General features: G+C 32.2%; 1 protein-coding gene across 1 annotated transcript in view; it reads right to left on the bottom strand.

The window, feature by feature from the left end:
• Nucleotides 1-21,850, bottom strand: part of CIP2A (cellular inhibitor of PP2A) — a 39,867-nt gene that overhangs the window by 10,419 nt on the left and 7,598 nt on the right. The window contains exons 5-14 of the mRNA XM_081301627.1: nucleotides 21,289-21,385; nucleotides 19,784-19,906; nucleotides 18,473-18,618; nucleotides 15,148-15,223; nucleotides 10,274-10,492; nucleotides 9,064-9,223; nucleotides 6,242-6,383; nucleotides 5,069-5,168; nucleotides 2,183-2,301; nucleotides 167-362 (exon numbers count right to left, since the gene is read on the bottom strand). Of these exons, the coding sequence (XP_081157753.1) occupies nucleotides 167-362; nucleotides 2,183-2,301; nucleotides 5,069-5,168; nucleotides 6,242-6,383; nucleotides 9,064-9,223; nucleotides 10,274-10,492; nucleotides 15,148-15,223; nucleotides 18,473-18,618; nucleotides 19,784-19,906; nucleotides 21,289-21,385 (1,378 nt within the window). The remainder of the gene's footprint in view (nucleotides 1-166; nucleotides 363-2,182; nucleotides 2,302-5,068; nucleotides 5,169-6,241; nucleotides 6,384-9,063; nucleotides 9,224-10,273; nucleotides 10,493-15,147; nucleotides 15,224-18,472; nucleotides 18,619-19,783; nucleotides 19,907-21,288; nucleotides 21,386-21,850) is intronic.

The following is a 21,850-nucleotide window of genomic DNA, read 5'->3' on the forward strand; positions in this document are numbered from 1 at the left end:
TGTTCCTTTCCTTTCAAAATTTCCACAATAATATACTTTTTATGTCAAAAGAAAGTTTCAGTGATGAAATGAACATCTAAGGTTATTTAAATAAATGTTATCATTGGAGGTAATTTTTAGCTGGGAGATACCAGGCATCAACCCATTTAATATTGGTATCACTCACCATTACTCCAGATTGAAGTTTCTCTATTAATTCCTCAATGTTCAACTCAGGAACATTATCTTTCAAAAGGGGAGGTGTTAAACACTTTATTAATGTCGGAAAACTGTGACTTAATGATTGCAAAGGCATTCTCCTGGGCATATGTTCTGTTTCCTGTTGTCTATATGCATTATTTGCTGCTATACTTTCTCCAAGTCTGAATGACAGTAAAAAAGAAAACAAAGTAATAACAAAATAAAGTTAAAAAAAGTGCATAATTAGGGAATCTTTTAGACTTTTTTTTCCCAAAAATATTTGTTTTTTTGTAGTTGTACACAATAACTTTTATTTTAATTTTTTTTAATGTGGTGCTGAGGATCGAACCCAGGCCTTGCACAAGCGAGGCGAGCACTCTACTGCCAAGCCTTAACCCCAGCCCCTAGAATGGGTCTTTTTGAATAGAAATCTTTAAATCTTCTCAAAATAATCGTGGAAAGCATGAAAAAACGGGTTTTGGGAAATGTCCTAAATTTACTAAAGAACTTACTTTTTCACTTAAATCCTTCATTGTAACAAATCCATCTTTTGGTTTGGAGGTATTGCAGAACTAGTTTATGAGTGCATTATTTGCAATTTTACAAAATTATTGGTACTGTTCAAAGCAACCTTTATGCCATGAGAGAGATCACCTGGCCTTTATGTCCTTGATTTTTTTTTTAAACTCTGTTCTTACCAATCTGACTTCCATCCTGCCCACTTAAAAGCCCATCTTGTTCCCATCTCAAGGCTCTGTATGAGCTCCTCAGATAGGCCTTTGCTAATGCCCTATGCAATATTAATATTAACCACCTCTCCTTCCCATAACAAAATGTACAAAATGAACTCACCCTCACTTTTAAATATTCTCCACTGACTATACTGTAAATTTATGACAGCAGGAACACAGTCAATTTACTGCTACGGTCAAAATGTGCAGAAAAGCGAATGACACACAGTCATAATAGGCCCTTATCAAATGTTTGTTAAAGGTTAATAAATAAGCATGCACAGAAAAATCTACTTACTTATCCATCCTATAAATTCACCTTATTGAATTGCCCAAGAGAATATCAAATAAGAACACTAAATAGTAAACATAAATGAATGTTTTGAGAAAAGTATCTATAATACAAGACAAGGATGGTCAAAATAGTGAAAATGGTAATGAAAACCTGATGTACAGAGGCAGAGGTTCAGATGCCCATGTTCATTGTGGATGCAGTCTTCCCTCTGAAGCTTGAGAAATTTTTAAATATTAACACTATTAAAGCAATCAAGCAAACACCAAATGGAGCTGCTACATTTATAGACCATTTATATCTTGTTAACTTTAGAAGCTTCCTGTATGACCATTTATTTGATGACCTTTAGTAGACATTTTGATGGCAACCATTTAGTTTACAGAGAACTACTCCCAACACAACAATTTGAAATTTTTTCAAACATCATTGCAAGTATTCTTTTTTGTTATTTAAAATTGGTGAGCATAGAGAAAAAATCTTGCCTGGCCAGTGTCTATTCCATTTTCTGATAAAAGCACAGAATTTTTCTCCAGGAACCTTTACATCAACCTTATCCAAATAACTTTTAATCCATGTAGTTTTCACAGATAACCCCTTCTGGTCAAGGATAGTTATGCTTATATTATTCACTTAAAACAACTAGAAAGGAAAAGTTCTTCCTATAAAGGAACTAATATGGTAGGATTCAAGTGTAAAAAGAATACTGAACCTACTACATTTTTAAAAACAGGCAGTAAGAGACAAAGAAGGATGGTATCTGTATAACATCTTTTACTTCATGGATCTAGTGTTCCCATGATTGAGTACATGTCTGGCCCTTTCAGTTGTAGGAATCAAAATTTTATTTTAATCCAATGAAAAATTACTGATAATCACAAAATCTTCAATTCAGTAATCTATTCATATTAAGGATTACTGCACAAACAGTAATCATTTCAATAGCACAAGAGATACATTGCAAATGATCGTAACTCACACCAATGCAGGAAAGTCTGGCAGTGGAGCAGCTTCCAATAATATTCCCAATCCAGATTGTACTTGTTCTCTATTATCTGATGTTAAAGCAAAAGCCAAAGGAGTAATCAAACGAGGATCCTAAACAAATCAGAAACCAGAAAATGAGAGGCAGAAAGAATATATGATGTCAGGTCTTTAGAGCAAAGTGGCAAATTCTAAAATGTCTCTATTTAATGTCTGAATGCATTAATGGACTTTACTTGTCTATAGCTATTTACACTGTCATGCAATCAATATGAACACTAGCTTAAAAATTTAGCAAAAGTTTGGGATGCTTTCAATTATGTCTATGAAAGTTACATCTTAAATATTTTGATGAATTTAAAATATCATTCACACCTTACTAATGTTTAGAATCACTGTCTACTTTTTCTAATTACCATTTAATGAAAGAAAAAAATGGCTAATAATGTCCAAATTGGCAGTTATCAATTAAAAATAACTACCATTTAATGAAAGAAAAAAAATGGCTAATAGTGTCCAAATTGGCAGTTATCAATTAAAAATTCAAATGAACTCAAATCAGAAAATTTTAGTTTAATGACTGAAACAGTATAAAGTATTAGTTCTCTATATTAGTAAATATTTTATATTGGTACTGTCAGCCCCAAATCATCCACTATGAAAAACATCCCCTAAGAACATAAAAATCACATTTTGACTCAATTCTTTAAAAGGCACATTGTTAATAAAGATATTAATATATAAATCCTTTACACTTAAAACATTAAGTGACTTGTAGGTACTCAAGCATAATTTGTGCTACAGAATTATGGTAACAGCAGGTCTTTAATTACACAACCCTCAATGGATATCTTTCTTTATAATTTCTCCCACAAAGAAGAATCCAGTTTGCAGTTTCGAAAATTTAAATATAGAGAGAGGAAATTACTCACTCAAGCCTACATCAACAACGGGTACAGTCAAACTCTGAATCATTTCTATGCTTTTACACATAATACTCTCAAAAGTGTATAAGTGAATGTGCCTAAAGTTTGTTTTGGCTTCTACCCTTTCTATACATTTTAGAGATATCTTTGCTATTTAGAGATATCTTTGCTAAGTTACGGTACTAACAATTCAGCATTAACAGTAATAATTAATTAAACATTTTTGCTAAATACCTATAAATGGCAGGTGTTATTAAAATAGACACTGTTAAACAAATGTTGATCTAGGCCCCAGAAGATCAGAAATAATAAGAATGAAGTCATTTGTACTAAATGTTACATAATCAAACTGAACTTTGATTTGAGTGTTTTTAAATACAAACAAAAATGACCAATTGCTTTTTGTTTCTTGTTTCTGGATTTTTTTAGAACTTTTTCTATCTAGAAAGCCAATCTTCCTTTGCCTAGCTCATGAGAACACTTATTTTACTTGATAGAACGAGATGTTGCCTGATTCTAGAACTGTAAATAAAAGGCCAATTAGATATTTAAACTAATTATGGTATTATTGTCTTCTTTTTAAAAAAAAAATAGGATTTATTTGAAACAGTTTTAGGTTGACATACAAACTGAACAGTCAGTATATAAACTTCTCAACCCTACCCCAGTTTCCTTCTTAAAAATGCTTTTAGTTGTGCATTATAATTATGCATAATAGTTAGATTTGGTTTCCTTTTTTTAAACAATTTGCCATAGTGTTATTAATTTATTTATTGCAAGGACTGAACAAATGTTAGTAAATTATTCTTTTTTTAAAATTTTTTATTATTAGTTGTTCAAAACATTACATAGTTCTTGACATCATATTTCATACATTTGATTCAAGCAGGTTATGAACTCCCATTTTTACCCCGTACACAGATTGCAGAATCACATCGGTTACACATCCACTTTTTTACATACTGCCATACTAGTGTCTGTTGTGTTCTGTTGCCTTTCCTATCCTCTACTATCGGTATTATTGTCTTCTTATAACATGTAGAGCTTTTATTCATACACTACTGTTTTGAAATCTGAGTGAGCTATTTTCTGCACTCTTCCTCTAATCTTATTCTTTTTCATAACTGAATTGAGTCCTCTTCTCCTGTTAGCTTTTCATTGCTATGACCAAAAGACCTGATAACACTTTAGAAGAGGAAAAGTTTATTTTGGATCACAGTTTCAGAGGTTCAGTCCATGGCTAGCTCTGTGCACAAGGTGAAGCAGAACATCATAGCCAAAAGGTGTGGAAGAGGAAAGTAGCTCAGGATAATGGCAACCAGGAAGCAGAGAAAGTTCTGCTCAGGAGGGACAAAATATAAATCCCAAAGGTATGCTCCCAGTGACCTACCTCCTCCAGTCACACTTTACCTGCCAAACATCACCACCCAATTAATCCATATCAGTGTACAGATATAGTTATGTACCAATTAAGTTAAGGTTCTCAGAACCCAATAATTTACTTTTGAACTTTCTTACACTGTCTCACACATGAGCTTTTGGGGGACACTTCATATCCAAACAATAACACAGACATTTGCCTGTCCCCTTAATATTCTCATCAACCCTAATCAAAACAAAACAAAATCTAAAATAAATACCACTTTCCTAATGCCAAGTGAAACACATAAAGAAATCCTCAAGTATGACACAAGAAAAGGATGAAGAGTATTGTTATCACTAACATTCTATACATTTAAATCAGGAGCACTTAATATTCAGTTTTGGGGAAAATATGTAAAATAACAGTATAACGAGAATATTAAAAGTACTGATAAAAGTTAACTTTAAACTGTCTTCTGGTGGCCTAATCTAAAATAAATATCCTTTAAAGATTTAGAATATTAAAACAAATATATTCATTAGATATCAGTTATATATAAATCAACTTCACTGTTTGAGAAGTTTAAACTCACCTGAAGGATTTTGTAGAAGCTTACTTCCATACCAGGAACCAACTGTTTAAGTTTGTTCATCAAATCAAGAGTTTTCAAAATTACATCAGCAGCAAGTTTGCTTTAAACATAAATCATATTTAAATTAGATAACTAAAAAAATTCTTTGAGCTTATTTCTGTTCATAATTCTAAAGAAAATGAACAAACACCGCCCCCCTCACCTTAAATGGAACTGGAAATTAAATTCAGGGCCTCATGCATCCTAGGCAAGCACTCTAACACTAAGCTACATCACCTGCCCTATATCTTTGTATTTAAAACTCAAGAAGATAAGGAATTACATCTGCTGATGAGTAAAAATATTAGATCAATATTCTTAAAACTCAAGACCCAAAGAGAACAAACTTGCATTAATAATCTAAGTTTAAATAGTGTTTCTTTTTCTGTTCTCAAATAGCAATATCCTTTAAGCTGTATTGGAATATGACCCATTTAATTCTTAGTTTTGTCACTGGATTATAAATGGGGGGGTAATCTTAGGTAATTAAGAATACCCAATACAAAGTGAAAGAATTATATACTAGGCCATATTCTCTGCTCCATACCTCAGAGTATAAAAAGTAACAAAGAGATAATTTTTATTAGATTATCTTCGTTCATGATGAGGAAGAAGCATAAAAGAATGTGTTCTTACTATCAGTGAAAATCTAACTTTAACCACAACTCCTGACAGGCCAAGAAAAGTTGTCTTTGTTAAAAAACTATCAGCAGTGATTCATTATCTTAAATAAAACTATCCCATTTTTCCCCATACATTTCATTAAACATTATGAACAAAACTCTATGAACAAACTCATTAAACTCTATGAATGAAGATATTAAATAAAGATTGAGGCAATATAAAAAAGAATTTCCAGAAAAGGAATGTGCAGGACCCTTAGCACATGCACATACCCAAATACAAAACCACAGAAGATAATAATTTTCTTAAGAAGTACACAATCTATAAATTAAATGTTTTTAAACAAATTCATTATGAAAAAATACTTTAATTCTCTGCTATACCTTGAGTTAACCGAACATACACTAAGATGATCTTTAAAGATGAACATCACCACATCTTTGATTTTTATTGCCCTTGATTACTTTGCAATATGATTTTTTTTTTTTATTGGTTGTTCAAAATACTCACCATAATTCAGAATCTGCTACCTTTGTTCCAAACCCCAGGTCAATTTTGCCATATGTAAACTGCTGTTCTATCAGAGTGGTACATTTGATAGTAGTCAGAATTTTTGCAATGTGCATTTTCAAAGTATCATCTCCACACAGAGGTTAAGTTTTGTTAAGACACAAACAAAAAATTCTCAATATACTATATATTTGTGTAGTACTTTATAACAGAATAATTTCACATTAATTATTTATTTGTCACTTCAATCCAGTATAATTACTGTTATATTTGCTCAATGACAGAAAACTGGAACTGAGGGTACTAAAGTGACTGGTAAGTGGCAAGTGAAGAACTCATATGAAGTTTCTGACTCAAAGATAAAATAGAAAAGATGGGGGCTGGGGTTGTGGCTCAGTGGTGGAGTGCTCACCTAGTACATTCGAGGACCTGGGTTCGATCCTCAACACCACATAAAAATAAAGTGGAAGTATTGTGTCCAACTACAACTAAAAATATATATATATATATTAAAAAAAAGATGTTTTTAGGGATTGGCTAGCTTCACTAAGCATAATCTGCTCTAGTGCCATCCATTTCCCTGCAAATTCCGTGATTTTGTCATTTTTTAGTGCTGCGTAATACTCCATGGTATATAAATGCCACATTTTTTTATCCATTCATCTATTGAAGGGCATCTGGGTTGATTCCACAGTCTAGCAATTGTGAATTGTGCTGCTATGAACATCGATGTGGCAGTATCCCTGTAGTGTGCTCTCTTAAGGTCTTCAGGAAATAGTCCAAGTAGGGCAATAGCTGGGTCAAATGGTGGTTCCATTCCCAGCTTTCCCAGGAATCTCCATACTGTTTTCCAAATTGGCCGCACCCGTTTGCAGTCCCACCAGCAGTGTACAAGAGTACCCTTTTCCCCACATCCTCTCCAGCACTTGTTGTTGTTTGACTTCATCATGGCTGCCGATCTTACTGGGGTGAGGTGGTATCTTAGGGTGGTTTTGATTTGCATTTCCTTGACTGCTAGAGATGGTGAACATTTTTTCATGTACTTGTTGATTGTTTGTATGTCCTCCTCTGTGAAATGTTTGTTCATGTCCTTGGCCCATTTGTTGATTGGGTTGTTTGTTTTCTTATTGTCTAATTTTTTAAGTTCTTTGTATACTCTGGATATTAGGGCTCTATCTGAAGTGTGAGGAGTAAAAATTTGTTCGGCTGAGCAGGAAGAAAAGATTAGCATTAAACAGAGACATGAGGCGGGAGGGAAAGGGAGAAAAAAAAGGGAAATCACATGGAAATGGAGGGAGACCCTCATTGTTATACAAAATTATATATAAGAGTTTACGAGGGGAATGGGATAACAAACATGGAGGGAAATGAATTTCAATAGATGGGGTAGAGAGAGAAGATGGGAGGGAAGTGGAGGGGGGATATTAGAGGATAGGAAAGGTAGCAGAATACAACAGTCACTAATATGGCAGTATGTAAAAATGTGATGTGTAACCGATGTGATTCTGCAATCTGTATTTGGGGTAAAAATGGTAGTTCATAACCCAATTGATTCTAATCTATGAAATATGATTTGTCATGAGCTTTGTAATGTTGTGAACATCCAATAAAAAAAAAAATTAGAAAAAAAAAAAGATGTTTTTCCACCGGATGTACACGTTTTCTTAGCAAAGATCACGTTTCAATAAATATTTATTGAATTAAGGGATGTTATTTTCTCACATTTTGCATATTGTAAATTACTGTGAATATCTACCACCAAAAAGAGGCTGTTACGATGGCATTCAATGAAAAGGCCTGAGTATATCAATTGCAAATATCTATAAAGTCAAGCAGAATAAACATGAATCTGTAAAGCAGTGGTTCTCAAATCTGGTGGCATATTATAATCCCCTAGACTGAAGAATCAAACAAACAAACAAAAAATCAACACACAGAACATATAATCTCCACTAATCCTAAGGTTTCAAAATTACTTTCATTACATCAGATTCGCTGGAAGGTTCCTGTGTCTAAATTTTTTTGTTTCTCAAATAATTCTAATACCAAACCAGAGTGCTGTAAAAAGTTGAGTATATTCTGGTTCCTCTATACAGCAAGAAACTTGACCAGGTGAATTAAGAGATCTGGTTAGATTTGCTTATGGGGGAGAGGGTATTAATTAAATATTTTAAAATGGGATTTGCAATTAATTAGCAACTCAGAATTAACTATATAGAAAAAGCAAACACAGGAAAGAACTAAAAATGAAGTTAGTAAGGTTTTCTTTTAAAATAAAGTTCTGCTGATAACACTTATTGATGGACCTTTATTTTTATTTATTTGTATGCGGTACTGAGAATCGAACCAGTGCCTCAAGTATGCTAGGCAAGTGTGCTACCCCTGAGCCACAACCCCAGCCCAAAGGCTTTTTTTTTTTTTAAACACACAATTAAAAAAAAAAAAGAAAAGAAAGAAAGAAAAGCTGGGCTAAAGACTGGCAGGACTTATCATACAGGGGTAACAATTAGAATTAAAAGCAAAAGACAGTAATAAGATAATCTTAGAATGCATCTCTAAATCTCAATTTGTAATACAAATGCTTTCAAATTAAGATTAGAAAGCATTTATTAAAATGCACTTTAGTTTAAACATTTTACACAGAAAAGAGGGAAAGTATATATAACTTCTTAGAGACTTTTCATTGTAACTTTTTAAAATTTTCAGTTTTAATATTTCTGAACAGAGATGATCATTGGAAGTGACAAAATACAAAGACAAAATGTAATAAATGAAGTACTGGAAAAAAATATCATTTCCATACTTATGACAGCAAAGGATATTTAACAAAACTTCAATGGCCTTAACCATCCTTTCACATTTTTTTCTTAGTAAGGCCTCATCTAGATTTTGTTCTGTGAACTGAAGCTGATCAAGGATTGTAGGCAACAGAAGGGTCACAAAACGATCAGCTGAGGAACAGTTAGCAGTATCTATGGCATCCTAGAAAATCAACAGTCAACAATGATTAAAAATAAAGATGAAATACAGAGTATAAAAACAGTCATCATCCAGCTGTCACAGTCTCTTTAGATGTCTTATTTACTTTAATACTTCCTTGACTTGAATCTCCTGTTTAAAATTTACCTTTGCATCCCTTTTTGAGGGCCATGATGGCTATTTTTTTCCTCAAAGGGAATAATAAGATTTTGCAAATAAGACATTTTTAAAAGACCTGGTGATTTAAAATTTTTCAAAATAATTTAAGTATTTACTAAAAACCCCCCCAAATTTGCTAAAAATAATTATAATAAATAATAACAGATTGGTCTTAATAGTTAATAACCATAATTTCCATCAAGAATCTCAAAGGCTTTTTAAAAAATACTCAAACTGTTGAGAATCAAGATCAAGTTAAAATAGGATAATTTGTGCATAATCTTTAATGTATGTAATCACTCACACAAATATTTATTTGTAGTTCAGAAGCATCCACCAATGAGAAAGGAAATGCTTTAGGAAGACAGTGGAATATAAAAAAAAAAAAAGTAAAACCAGGGAAAACAGTAGAGAATGCTAATTTGCAGAGATAGTAGAATCTATTGACTAAGGTGATTTTTTTCTCTATCCTAAGTGCGTAGCATATAGTCTGGTATGTTCACTCTATCTTATATTCAATTAAATTTCATATTCTATCTTTACAAACTCAACAGCTAATAAGGACAATGAACAATTTCTACTGAGAAAGACAGAATGTGACTATTTAAAGTATAACCATACAACAAAACTATACAATTCTTATCAATACCTTTACTTATTAAATAGAAACAAGAATACAGAAGCTATTCAATGAAAAAGGGAAAAGTAATGAATGTGAGTTTGGCTGAAAAAAACACTTGGTAGTTGAATACAGCAAGTAATTCTAGAGTGACTGTTTCAGAATAATTTTCCAAAAGTATACAAACAATTGGAAGTTTACTATGAATGTTCTTGAAAACAAAATGTTAAGGGTAATGAAAAGTAGAAAAATCAATTTGTCTATTATTTTATTACCTCAAATATTTCCCTGAACAACTCCAGAGCTAAAACAGAACAGTTTTCTGATCCATCCAATGGTTGATTCAACCAGCGAAGCAAAGCCACAGTAGGTTCTAAGCACTTAGAACGGCTTCCCAGAATGGTATTGCCAGATGGAGACTGTTCAAACATCATCTGAGTAAGCACATGGCGTAGCTGAGTCACTGAACAGAAGGCAAGAAGTAATTCTAAAACCTGTATAATATAAAGTCTTCATTTAATGTCAATTTCATCGGACTGCATCATACAAAGCATATGATGAAGCTAAAACGCCATGTTTTTAAAGAAAATATTCTCAAAGTTAAAAGTGGCTTCCAATTTATCTTTCAGTATTATTTTTCAAATGTGTGATAAGTTTCCGGGCTATAAAGAAATTTGTTAACAGTGCTTACCTCCGATAAGCAGGACTATGAGAACAAAACAGGGAAGGGTGACTTAAACTAATGTTATACTCTTTTTATAGTACTTAAATCATTTTAAAACACAAGCATGTTTTGTTATAAAATGACAAAAACTTCAAAAGTTAAGAATTAATCCTCAGTGTCAAGAATCACTATAAAGCATACTGTAGGATAAGATAAAAAGTGGCATCTCAAAACCTTAAAACCATATGGATGAGTGTTTCCATACTATTCTTTACATACTTGTTAGCATTATGACCCTTAGCTACCCTACTATACTCAGTTCTCCATTTTGTAAAGTGGGCTATAACCACTACATTTATCACCAGTCTGCTTATTAGCCATCAAGTTAAAATCTATCTTATTTTACGTACTATCAAACTAACAAAAGTTTTTTATTTGGTATCTCTTTGCCTATCTACGACTTTTTAAGTGACATAATCAGGATTTGCATTTTACTCAACATGACAGTATCTGATTTTAATAAAATTCATCCCATATTCATGTATAGTAACAAATGATGAACAATCTTTAATTTACACTTGCAAATATAAACTACAGACCTTGTTTCTGAATAGGTAATAGATTCACATTGCTCCAAAGTCAAACCCTGATCTCTAGTTCCAGAAACTTTGACCTGGAGACAAGCAAAGTTTATTGTGTATTTCACAGAGCTATTTTATGCATATTTAAGGAGATAGTTTTACACCCATATTGATTTTCTTAAAACATTCATAAATAAATCAATCATTAGTACAGAGCTAGTTCATTTTCTTTTTCTTTTTTTTTTTTTTTTAAGAATGGTTCTCTCTTTTAGTGCCTCTTTTTTTTTTTATTGGTTGTTCAAAACATTACAAAGCTCTTGACATATCATATTTCATACATTTGATTCAAGTGGGTTATGAACTCATTTGCTAAACACATCTGTGTAACCGACAACCAGACCAGGAGGACTCTACTGAAAATTCCAGGATCCCTCTGTGAACCCTCCTAGTGAATGCCACAACTAGTCCTCTCCCCTAAAGATTTTTGACATAGAGGTTAGTTTTATCCTACATATTTTTGAATTTTTGCATTTCTATATAAAAATTTCAGTCAGTTTGCTGGTTTATACAAAGAAACTCACATGGAACTTTATACAGTATTTTTATGTCTGGTTTCTTTTTCCTTTTTTTTTGGTACCAGGGATTGAACACTAGAGCACTTAATCACTAAGCCACAATCCCAACCCTTTTTCAGTTTTTATATTGAGACAGGAACTCATTAAGCTGCTGAGGGCCTAAGTTGCTGAGGTTGGCTTCAAACTTACAATCCTCTAGCCTCAGCCTCCCAAGCTGTTGGGATTACAGACATGCACCCCAATACCCAGTCCCCTATGTCTGGTTTCCTTAGCTTAGTATTATATGAGATGTATACATACTATTATTGCATTTTATTCCTTCTTACTGCTATATACTATTCCAATGCAACAAATACCACATTTAACTTATTTATTCCATTGATGATGGCATTTGGATTGTTTACAATTCTTAGCTAATAGGAGTACCACTATATTTTGTATATGGCTTTTTGTGAAAAAAAATACATATGTCTATATATACTTATATATATCTATATCAATATCTCCAGTTCTTTGAGGTAAATCCCTAAAATTGGAATTGCTGGGTCATACTTTTATGTATATATATATGCCCAGTATTAGTAGATAATGCCAGTTCTCACAGTTTAGTACTGTATGAAAATTATGGTCTGTCTAGTATTTTCCATTTTAAACATTCAGTGGTTATAAAGCATTAATACCATTTAAATTTGCATTTTCCTGAAGATTTATAAAGTTGACTAACCATTTAATATTTATTGACCAAGTTGTTTATATTCAGGTGTCTACTGGGCTCAGCGTTTTTTTTTTTTTCCTACTTTACATTAAGAAATAATTTTAAAATAATATATTTTGGGTAAGAGTCCACTTTGGACATATGTATTGTGGATATCTTTTCCATGCTGTGAGTTTAGATGCCCTTTTGTTTTCTATTTCTTTCTTATTTTTTTGGTGTTGGGACTGACCAAGAGACACTTTAATACTACGCTACATCCCCAATCCTTTTTATTTTGAGACAGGGTCTTGCTCAATTGGTGAGGCTGGCCTCAAAACTTGCAATTCTCCTCTCTAAGCCTCCTAAGTCTCTGGGATTACAGGCCTGAATCACCATACCAGCTGCCTTTTTATTTTCTTATTGATGGTCTTTTCATGAACATCAAATCTTAATTGTAATGTAGTCTAACTGACCAACATTTTTCCTTCTTTTTTTGAAGTTGTAGATAGACACAATACTTTTATTCATTTTCATGTGGTGCTGAGGATCAAACTCAGTGCCTCACATGTGCTAGACAGGTGCTCTACCACTAAGCTACAGCCCCAGCTCTATCATTTTTCCTATATTTTGTTTCCTGTTTAATTTTTCCTGCTTAACAAAATCTTCGTCTATCCCATGGCTGTGAAAATATTCTGGCTAGATGTTTCTGTTAAAAGCTTCACTGTTTTTACCATTCACATTTACATCTACAACCTTTGTATTAATTTTTGCATTTGGTTCAAGATAAGCTTAAGGTTAGGGCTTTTTTTGTTTGTTTCCTAGACATATATTCAATTGATATAGTGTCATTTAAAAATCACCATACTTTTTAAGAGTCTACTGCTATCAATCAGAAGACTATTTACTTTGAGTCTGGTTTAAGACGATACCGTGTTCCACTGGGCTAGCTATCTTATCATTATGAAATCATCATTCTGCTCTATTATGGTAGTGTTACATTAAGTTTTGGTATCTGTACTATGAATCATTCAATTTTGTTCTTCAGAACAGTTGAGGTTATTTTCAGAACTTCTATATATCCATATAAATTTTATAAACAGTGTCTCAATTTTTATATAACACCAAAACCAAAACTAATGCTAAAACAAAAACAACCAAACCTGCTGGGTTTTGATTAATTACATATTGCAAACTCTTCCAACCAAAGAACTTGGTATACTCATATTTGCTTAGCTGTGTTTTTCTAAACTGTTTTGTAATTTTGTAATTTCACAGCAGAGGCTCCGCACACATTTTTCTACATTTATGCCCTAATCATCTGATATTTCCTTAAAAATCAGTAAATGCCATCTTAAGAACTTCATTTTCCATTTATTTGTCACCATAATAAAAATAAAATTTAATTGTATGTACTGATCTTACATCCAGCCCAACTTGCTCAAAAGGTTCACTTAATTTTTATGATTTCTATAGATTCTAGATTTTCTATATTCACAATAACATCATCTGAATAATAAATTTTATTTCTTCCTTTCCAATTTCTATAACTTTTATTCATGTTCATTTTCTTACTGGGCTGTTTGGCATCACCAATAAATACTGTTGAATACAATTGGTTATAATGAACATTCTTTTCTTATTTCTAAAATGAAGGAAAGTTCTCATAATTAGCCATTAGAAATGATGATGCCATAGATTTTTGGTAGTTATTCTATGAGGGAAAGAAACTTCTGTTTATTCCTACTTTGCTAATCTTTATCATGAATGACTATTAAATTCTATCAAATGCTTGTTCTTCCTCTAATAAGTTAATACCATTGTTTTTCTGCTCTTATTAATGTGAGAAATTATATTATATATATTTTTCAAAAGTTAAACCATTTTTGCATTCCAGGGATAAATCTCATTTGGTAACAAGGCATGATCCTTTCTAAATATTGCCTTTGATTTGGTAAATATTTTGTTTGGAATTTTCACAACTAAGTTCATGGACAACATTAATATATAAATTTCCTTTCTCACATTATTCTTTCAGTTTCTGCTATCAAAGTCATTGTGGTCTTATAATCAAACATACTTGCATGCTATTTTATATATAGATATTATACACACACACACACACACACACTACTATATAAGACCAATCCCTTTGGTTCCATGGTATTTAATAAAGCATATGCATATTCCATGACAGAGCAATTCTGCTTTTAGGTACACAGCCAAGACATACATGTCCATAAACTCACCAAAAGACATGTAGAAAATAGTTAATATAAGATTCTTCCCAATAGTCAATCAACAACAACAGCAGCATCTGTAAAGCTTTACAAAATGTGGGTAAATCTCCGAACAACAACAAAAAATAAATGCAAAAAGTACATGTTATGTGTTTTTGTTTACATAAATTAAAAATTAGAAAAAATAGCCTATCAGAAGTCAGTTTGTGTCATCCTTGCTAAGGAACTGGCAGGTACTGACTTAAAAGGAAGAACAAGAAGAGTTACTAGAGTTCACATAATATTCTACTTCCTGGTCTCAATATTTATTACACAAATGTATTAAGAAAGCAGTACACTTGGATTTTTCTGCCTATTATAGTTTATAAAAGTTGAAGACAAAATGTGTTTTTACATACCTTTGAGGAAGAATCAGGATCTTTACCATTAAGAAGACCTAATACTTGATTAAGGCATGAAGAAAAGTGTTCATACCTAGGTTTAAATAAAAAGCATATATCAATTAATGATATAACAAAAAGGATTTATTTATAACATAAATGAAACATAAGTATTTCTTCCACTATTTATTTATTCTAATATAGAACACAATTTTTGTAAAGTTTACACAGATACTTCTTGACTTATAATGCAGTTATGTCCCAATAAACCCATCCTAAGTAGAAAGTATTTTAAGTTGAAAAAGTATTTAATACAACCTTATCTACTTAATAGCTTAGCCACATAATACACTACGGAGTATTGGTTGTTCAGTAGCTTACTGGTAGCTGTTCCTTATAGCCACCACTCAGCATTGTAAGAAAATATGACACTACATATTGCTAAAACAAAAGATCAAAATTCAAGATCCAAAGTATAGTTGCTACCAATCTGAGTATTTCTTTTACACTACTGTGACGTCAAAAAAATTCTTAAGAAATCAGATCACTGCAAGTTGGGTACCTATGTTTAAAATCTGGAATCTATCTTACACTATTATAAACATAAATTGGCCCTCTCTTTATTGAAGCATAGTAACTCACTTGGCAATAATCATTGAATTTTAATATCTCAACTGTCTTATGTTGTAAAAGATTTGTGTTCATTTTATAAAAATTCAAAGGTCACAGGAATATACTAATAAATTACATAGCTACTTATTTATATAAAACATCTAAAATTGGCAAGCATTAAATTAGGCTCTGCAAACACATGATACTGAACTCAAGGAGAGGTACCATTCATGCTATGTTCTATATAACTAAATTGGAGAGAGCTCACAGAAGAAGTAAAGTAAAACATAACAGTATAATGGAAGAACATGTGTGATGATACAGAACAAAGAATGGGTATCAGGCCTAGACTTGGCAGGGCAGGCCTAATTAGGTAATGACGTTTCTTAGACTTAAGTATTAGAAGAATAAACATGAGTTAGAAATACAAAGTTTTTCAGCCTTACAGAGGAAACAAAAAAAGAAAGTGTGAAGAGGTTGCCAGGGACCCCGATTTTGGATGAAAATTTGGATATACACCTAAAAAAGAAAGGACATATGGTTAAAGGAAAAGCTGACACTGAGCATGTTTATAAGTAAAGGAGAAAGAGACAATTCAGTGAGAGGTACAAAAAAGATGGAGAAACTGCTAACTATAGGACAGAATAAGACTTAACACGTACAATAAATAATATTTATTAATGAAACAAGAACTGGTATAAACACAAATAAATTTGTCTGCAGACACAGATTTGAGCAAATTCCAGTCAGATGGGATTCCATTTCATTTTGTCTGTGTGTTAAACAAAGATAAGGTAATGGGCACAAAAGGTGGCAAGAAGAAAGCAACAAATATTTGAAAGAACCATTGTAAGCAATGAGAAAGGAAGTCAACTAGCAATCAATAATTCATGAGGGCTGGCCCAGATAAAGTTGTGTGATTTGTTGAAGTTGTGATTAGTAAGCTAGGCATTAAGTTTGACTTTGGAACAGACTTGGGACTCAGGTTTGCTAAATGGTAGACTTGTAATTCTTGGGTTCTAGTCTTCTTGGATTCTAGTCTGCACAGAGTAAAAAGTAAATAATAAAACTGTGATATTTTCAGAAACAGTGATCAAACAATGTCTTACTAATGCTAAAACAGATTATCTTTCTATACTCCTAGGAAGATATATCTCAAAGAAATTTCCAGTATACAAAGCTGTCAAACACTATCTGGTAGCCAGAATGAATACACATGGATACTGAGACACTTATAAAAGATGAGAAGAGGCAAGTAAAGGGAGGGCATGTGGAACAAAAAGTCTCTCATTTATAGAAGTTTAAAAGAAAATAAAGTGAAATACTAATGTAAATTCCTCTTGGGTTTTATAAAATATTAGTTACCCATATATAAGAAGTCAATTTTGCCTTAGTCCATAGCATTGTTTTTCAAATATTTTTCTTTCTTTTGTATAGGGGATTAAATTCAGGGATGCTCTACTACTGAGCTACAGCCCCAATCTTTCTAATTTTGAGACAGGGTCTTGCTAAATTGCAAAGGCTGGCCTTGAACTTGTGATCTCCTTCCCTAGTTGCTGGAATAATTGCACCAATCAGCTTTTTTTTTTTTTTTTTTTAAAGTTCTTTTCTTTTCTTTCTTTTTTTGGTGGGCTAGGGATTGAACCCAGGCCTGGTACATGCCAGCAAGCACCCTACCACTACCATTGCTTCATATCCCCAGCCTCTCCCTTTTAAATTTCTTCATTCTATGTTTTTTTTCTCCTTTCCTTTTTTTTTTTTTTTTTTGGTACCAGGGATTGTACCTGGGATGTGCTTAACCACTGAGCCACATCTGCAGCCTTTTATTTTTCATTTTCAGACAGGATCTCGTTAAGTTGCTCAGAGCCTCAATAAGTTGCTGAGGTTGGCTTTGAACTTGCAATCCTACTGCCTCAGTCCCCCAAGCCCCTGTGATTACAGGCAAACACCATTGCATCTGGCACTTGATTCCATGTTTCTTAAAAATCAGGAACTGTCTTTACATTTTGCTACTGCAAGAACCCATCCTTCCTGAGTGTCTGATAATAGTAGGAGCTCAATAAATGCTTTCCTATTTGTGAATGATAACTTAATTTAACTCTTTAAAGTATTTCCAACAATTTCTTCAGTCGGGACCACAGTGCTGCTTAGGCACTATGGAAATTTAACTTAAGATGTTAACAGACCATGAGATCTTTGGAAAAGAGCTACAACCCAATCTCAAAAGATAGATGGTTACATGAAACTCACTGATAGAAAGGACATATAAACATTCCATTTTAACTATGACACAAAAGTGGCATGTACCAAGGAAAACATTAATATTTTGATAAAAAAATTTAAAGTCATAGACATACTAACATAAATGTTAATAAAAATATTATTTCAATGAATTATAATGTTCAAGATTTAAAATTAATTTTAAAAGATACTAGTTAAGAATATCTACATTTTTAGAGAATGACAGCAGAATCCTACTGATGTAAGACATAGTTGAAACATACATATACCACCCCATCATCACCAACTTGTTATATTTTGTTATGGTTCAGGAGAAAAAGAATGGGAATTAATAAAAATATCAAAACATTTCAATTTAGTATTCTATGAATCAGTAGAATACAAGTTTATCATCTTAAAAAGTAGTTTTATTTAGCAAAAACAACACATCTTAATTAAAAAAGAAAAAAGAGAGAAAGAGAGATCCTATATTTAATAAAGAGTGTCATACCTGGTAAGATAATCAGCAATTTTTGGATTCTTGAGGAGATCCATCAGTAGATCAACTGAATACTTTCTTGTTAGGGTACCATCACCATTTATAAGAATATTGAATATTAGTTGAAAAGTCTGATGAATGTTTCGAGCATGAAATAGCTTAAAAACAAATTAGGAAAAGTATATTACATAAAAAAAATTTAAGTTGACACCATACTAAAATGCAAAAAACAGCTTCAATGATTTTTTAAAATATCAGAGACTATACAGAGAAATGCAAATCAAAACCACCCTAAGATACCATCTCACTCCAGTAAGACTGGCAGCCATTATGAAGTCAAACAACAATAAGTGTTGGCGAGGATGTGGGGAAAAGGGTACACTTGTACACTGCTGGTGGGACTGCAAATTGGTAAGGCCAATTTGGAAAGCAGTATGGAGATACCTCGGAAAGCTGGGAATGGATCCACCATTTGACCCAGCTATCGCCCTCCTCGGACTATTCCCTGAGGATCTTAAAAGAGCATACTATAGGGATACTGCCACATCAATGATCATAGCGGCACAATTCACAATAGCTAGACTGTGGAACCAACCTAGATGCCCTTCAATAGATGAATGGATAAAAAAAATGTGGCATTTATACACAATGGACTATTACTCAGCACTAAAAAATGACAAAATCATGGCATTTGCAGGGAAATGGATGGCATTAGAGCAAATTATGCTAAGTGAAGCTAGCCAATCCCTAAAAAACAAATGCCAAATGTCTTCTTTGATATAAAGAGAGCAACTAAGAACAGAGCAGGGAGGAAGAGCATGAGAAAAAGATTAACTTTAAACAGGGACGAGAGGTGGGAGGGAAAGGGAGAGAGAAGGGAAATTGCATGGAAATGGATGGAGACCCTCACTGTTATACAAAATTACATATAAGAGGAAGTGAGGGGAAAGGGGAAAAAAACAAGGGGGAGAAATGAATTACGGTAGATAGGGTAGAGAGAGAAGATAGGAGGGGAGGGGAGGGGGTATTGTAGAGGATAGGAAAGGCAGCAGAATACAACAGACACTAGTATGGCAGTATATAAAAATGTGGATGTGTAACCGATGTGATTCTGCAATCTGTATACGGGGGAAAAATGGGAGTTCATAACCCAATTGAGTCAAATGTATGAAAGATGATATATCATGAGCTTTGTAATGTTTTGAACAACCAATAAAAAAATATAAAAAAAAAAATAAAATAAAATTGAAAAAAATAAAAATAAAAATAAAATATCAGAGACTATAAACACTCCACATATAATAGAAAAATAATTATATTTACCTTTTCCCCCACCTCTTCATTTAATGTCAAACTGGATAATATTGAAAGTGCAAACACAACCACAGTTAAACTACTATGGGCTAGGAAGGTTATAAGAGTTCGATAAAAGGATTTCACATTACTCTGAGGAAGAAAAAAATTAAAAATGAATTAGAATAAAAAATTATAAGTTTTATATTTCAGTTTATAAAGTGAATGTTGCACGAAGTGGGTGAAAGTATCAACTCTTTTTAGTAATGATTGCCATCTTTAAAAGATGAATGCTCTAAAGGAGCAATTTATAACAAAGATAAATTTAAATTTAAAAACTATTTGACTAATTTTATAAACAAAAAGGATCTACAGAAAAAATAAAATTTGGTAAACATGTCAAATTGGTGGGAGATCAATTTTTCCCAAGCTTTGTCACTTTAGAATAAATAATGCACAGATAATAAATGTGTCCCTTCTAATAGTTCAAAATGGATACAGAGAAAGGAAAAAACTTAAATTCTATGGGAAGTTGTTTTACCATTTAAGTTAATAAAAACAGTAATGAGGAACTCTCTTAATTGTGGTATAAAGCAAGAAAATATTCAGTCAATTAGACAATTTATCTTATTTTGAGGTAGCAATGAACTTTTCTCATTTGCTAATTATAATTACCATTTAGACTTATGAGACCATTCATGAGGTAAGTAAAATCGGTAAGTTCATAAACTACTAAGAGTAGTACAGATAAGTACAGTCTTGGTAAAGAGCAGTTTCTACGTAAGGAATTATGAGCAAATGTTTATTATTTATTATATTTAAGTGTTTTCTGAATATGGACATTAATTTTGATTCAGAAATTAAAAACAGGTGTGTATACCTACCAACCCACCCATACATGGAAGCTTTCCTTTTTCTAAAAACCTTTCAAACACTTTAAAGGCTCAAAAATCAACTCCACTTCCAAAGTAGTCAGACTAGGTCAGTAAAACCCAGCACTTGAACAATTAAAATAGCATTTAATTTAAAATCAAAAAGGTAATTCAGAATATTGCACAGTAGAGATGTGTTCAAAAGCAATTCAAGTAATCAATCAACTTTCCCAATTTATTCTACTTCTATATGTGATTCTGTTAGTTTATTTGGATGCTTTCACTTACAACAAGTACTGATAGTTGATACTAGGTGATTACTCATGGACCTTTCTGGAGGAGTTGCCCTTGACAATGCAGACTCAGGTAAATGGGAGTGCTAGTGACATGCCTGCATTATTAGCACAGAATAACTTAACAATTTTTGCCTTATTCCATGTGACAATGGGATACTACAGAGAAGGAAACATTTTAGATATCAATATTTGCATTAACTCTGAACTTACATCGTCTTTGAGAAATAACATATACAAAACTAGAATATTTCAAGTCTTTATATGACAATCTGACACTACATTAACTTTAATGTATCTGCTGGATGGTCTTAAATTAATCTTTGTTTTTCTTTTTAAAGAAAAATATGTGTAAAAACAAACTTCTTACCAAAGTCTTTATGTGTGTTTGAACAGAAAGATTGTGCCGACATAGATTTGCCAATAATCCTAGACAAGGCATTGTTAACTCATCTTCAGATGATTGACTGTTATTTTATATTGGTGTTTTTTTTTAAAAAAAAAAAAGACAAAAAAAAGATTAAATACATTCTAAATCAATCAAAAAGATAAACTAATTCATACATCTAATTCCTTTTTATATTTAAAAAGTTTAACATCTGAAGACTGTCAAGCTCTAAATAGTAATTAATAATTATTTCACTCTTTGAAACCAAATTAGTCAACTGCATCATAGAAATATGAAAATAACTGTCAGAGTGACAATGTGCTATTTCATTGATATATTTCCTATCAAGAAGATTGAGCATATATACATAATGTCTACTTTCATTAACTTTTTGCCTACCCAAACCAATGTTTCATGACTCCTAGCTATGAAAATTGAAGCAGTTCTGTTTTAATTCTGTTTTGATCTTTAAAATCATCTAAGAGGACCAAATAAGAGTCAGTCTCGGTTTAAAAAGTAAAAAAAAAAATAAAAACAAACCTAA

Source organism: Spermophilus citellus, assembly GCF_964194105.1.
Source record: "Spermophilus citellus genome assembly, chromosome: 7".
Lineage (NCBI taxonomy): Eukaryota > Metazoa > Chordata > Mammalia > Rodentia > Sciuridae > Spermophilus > Spermophilus citellus.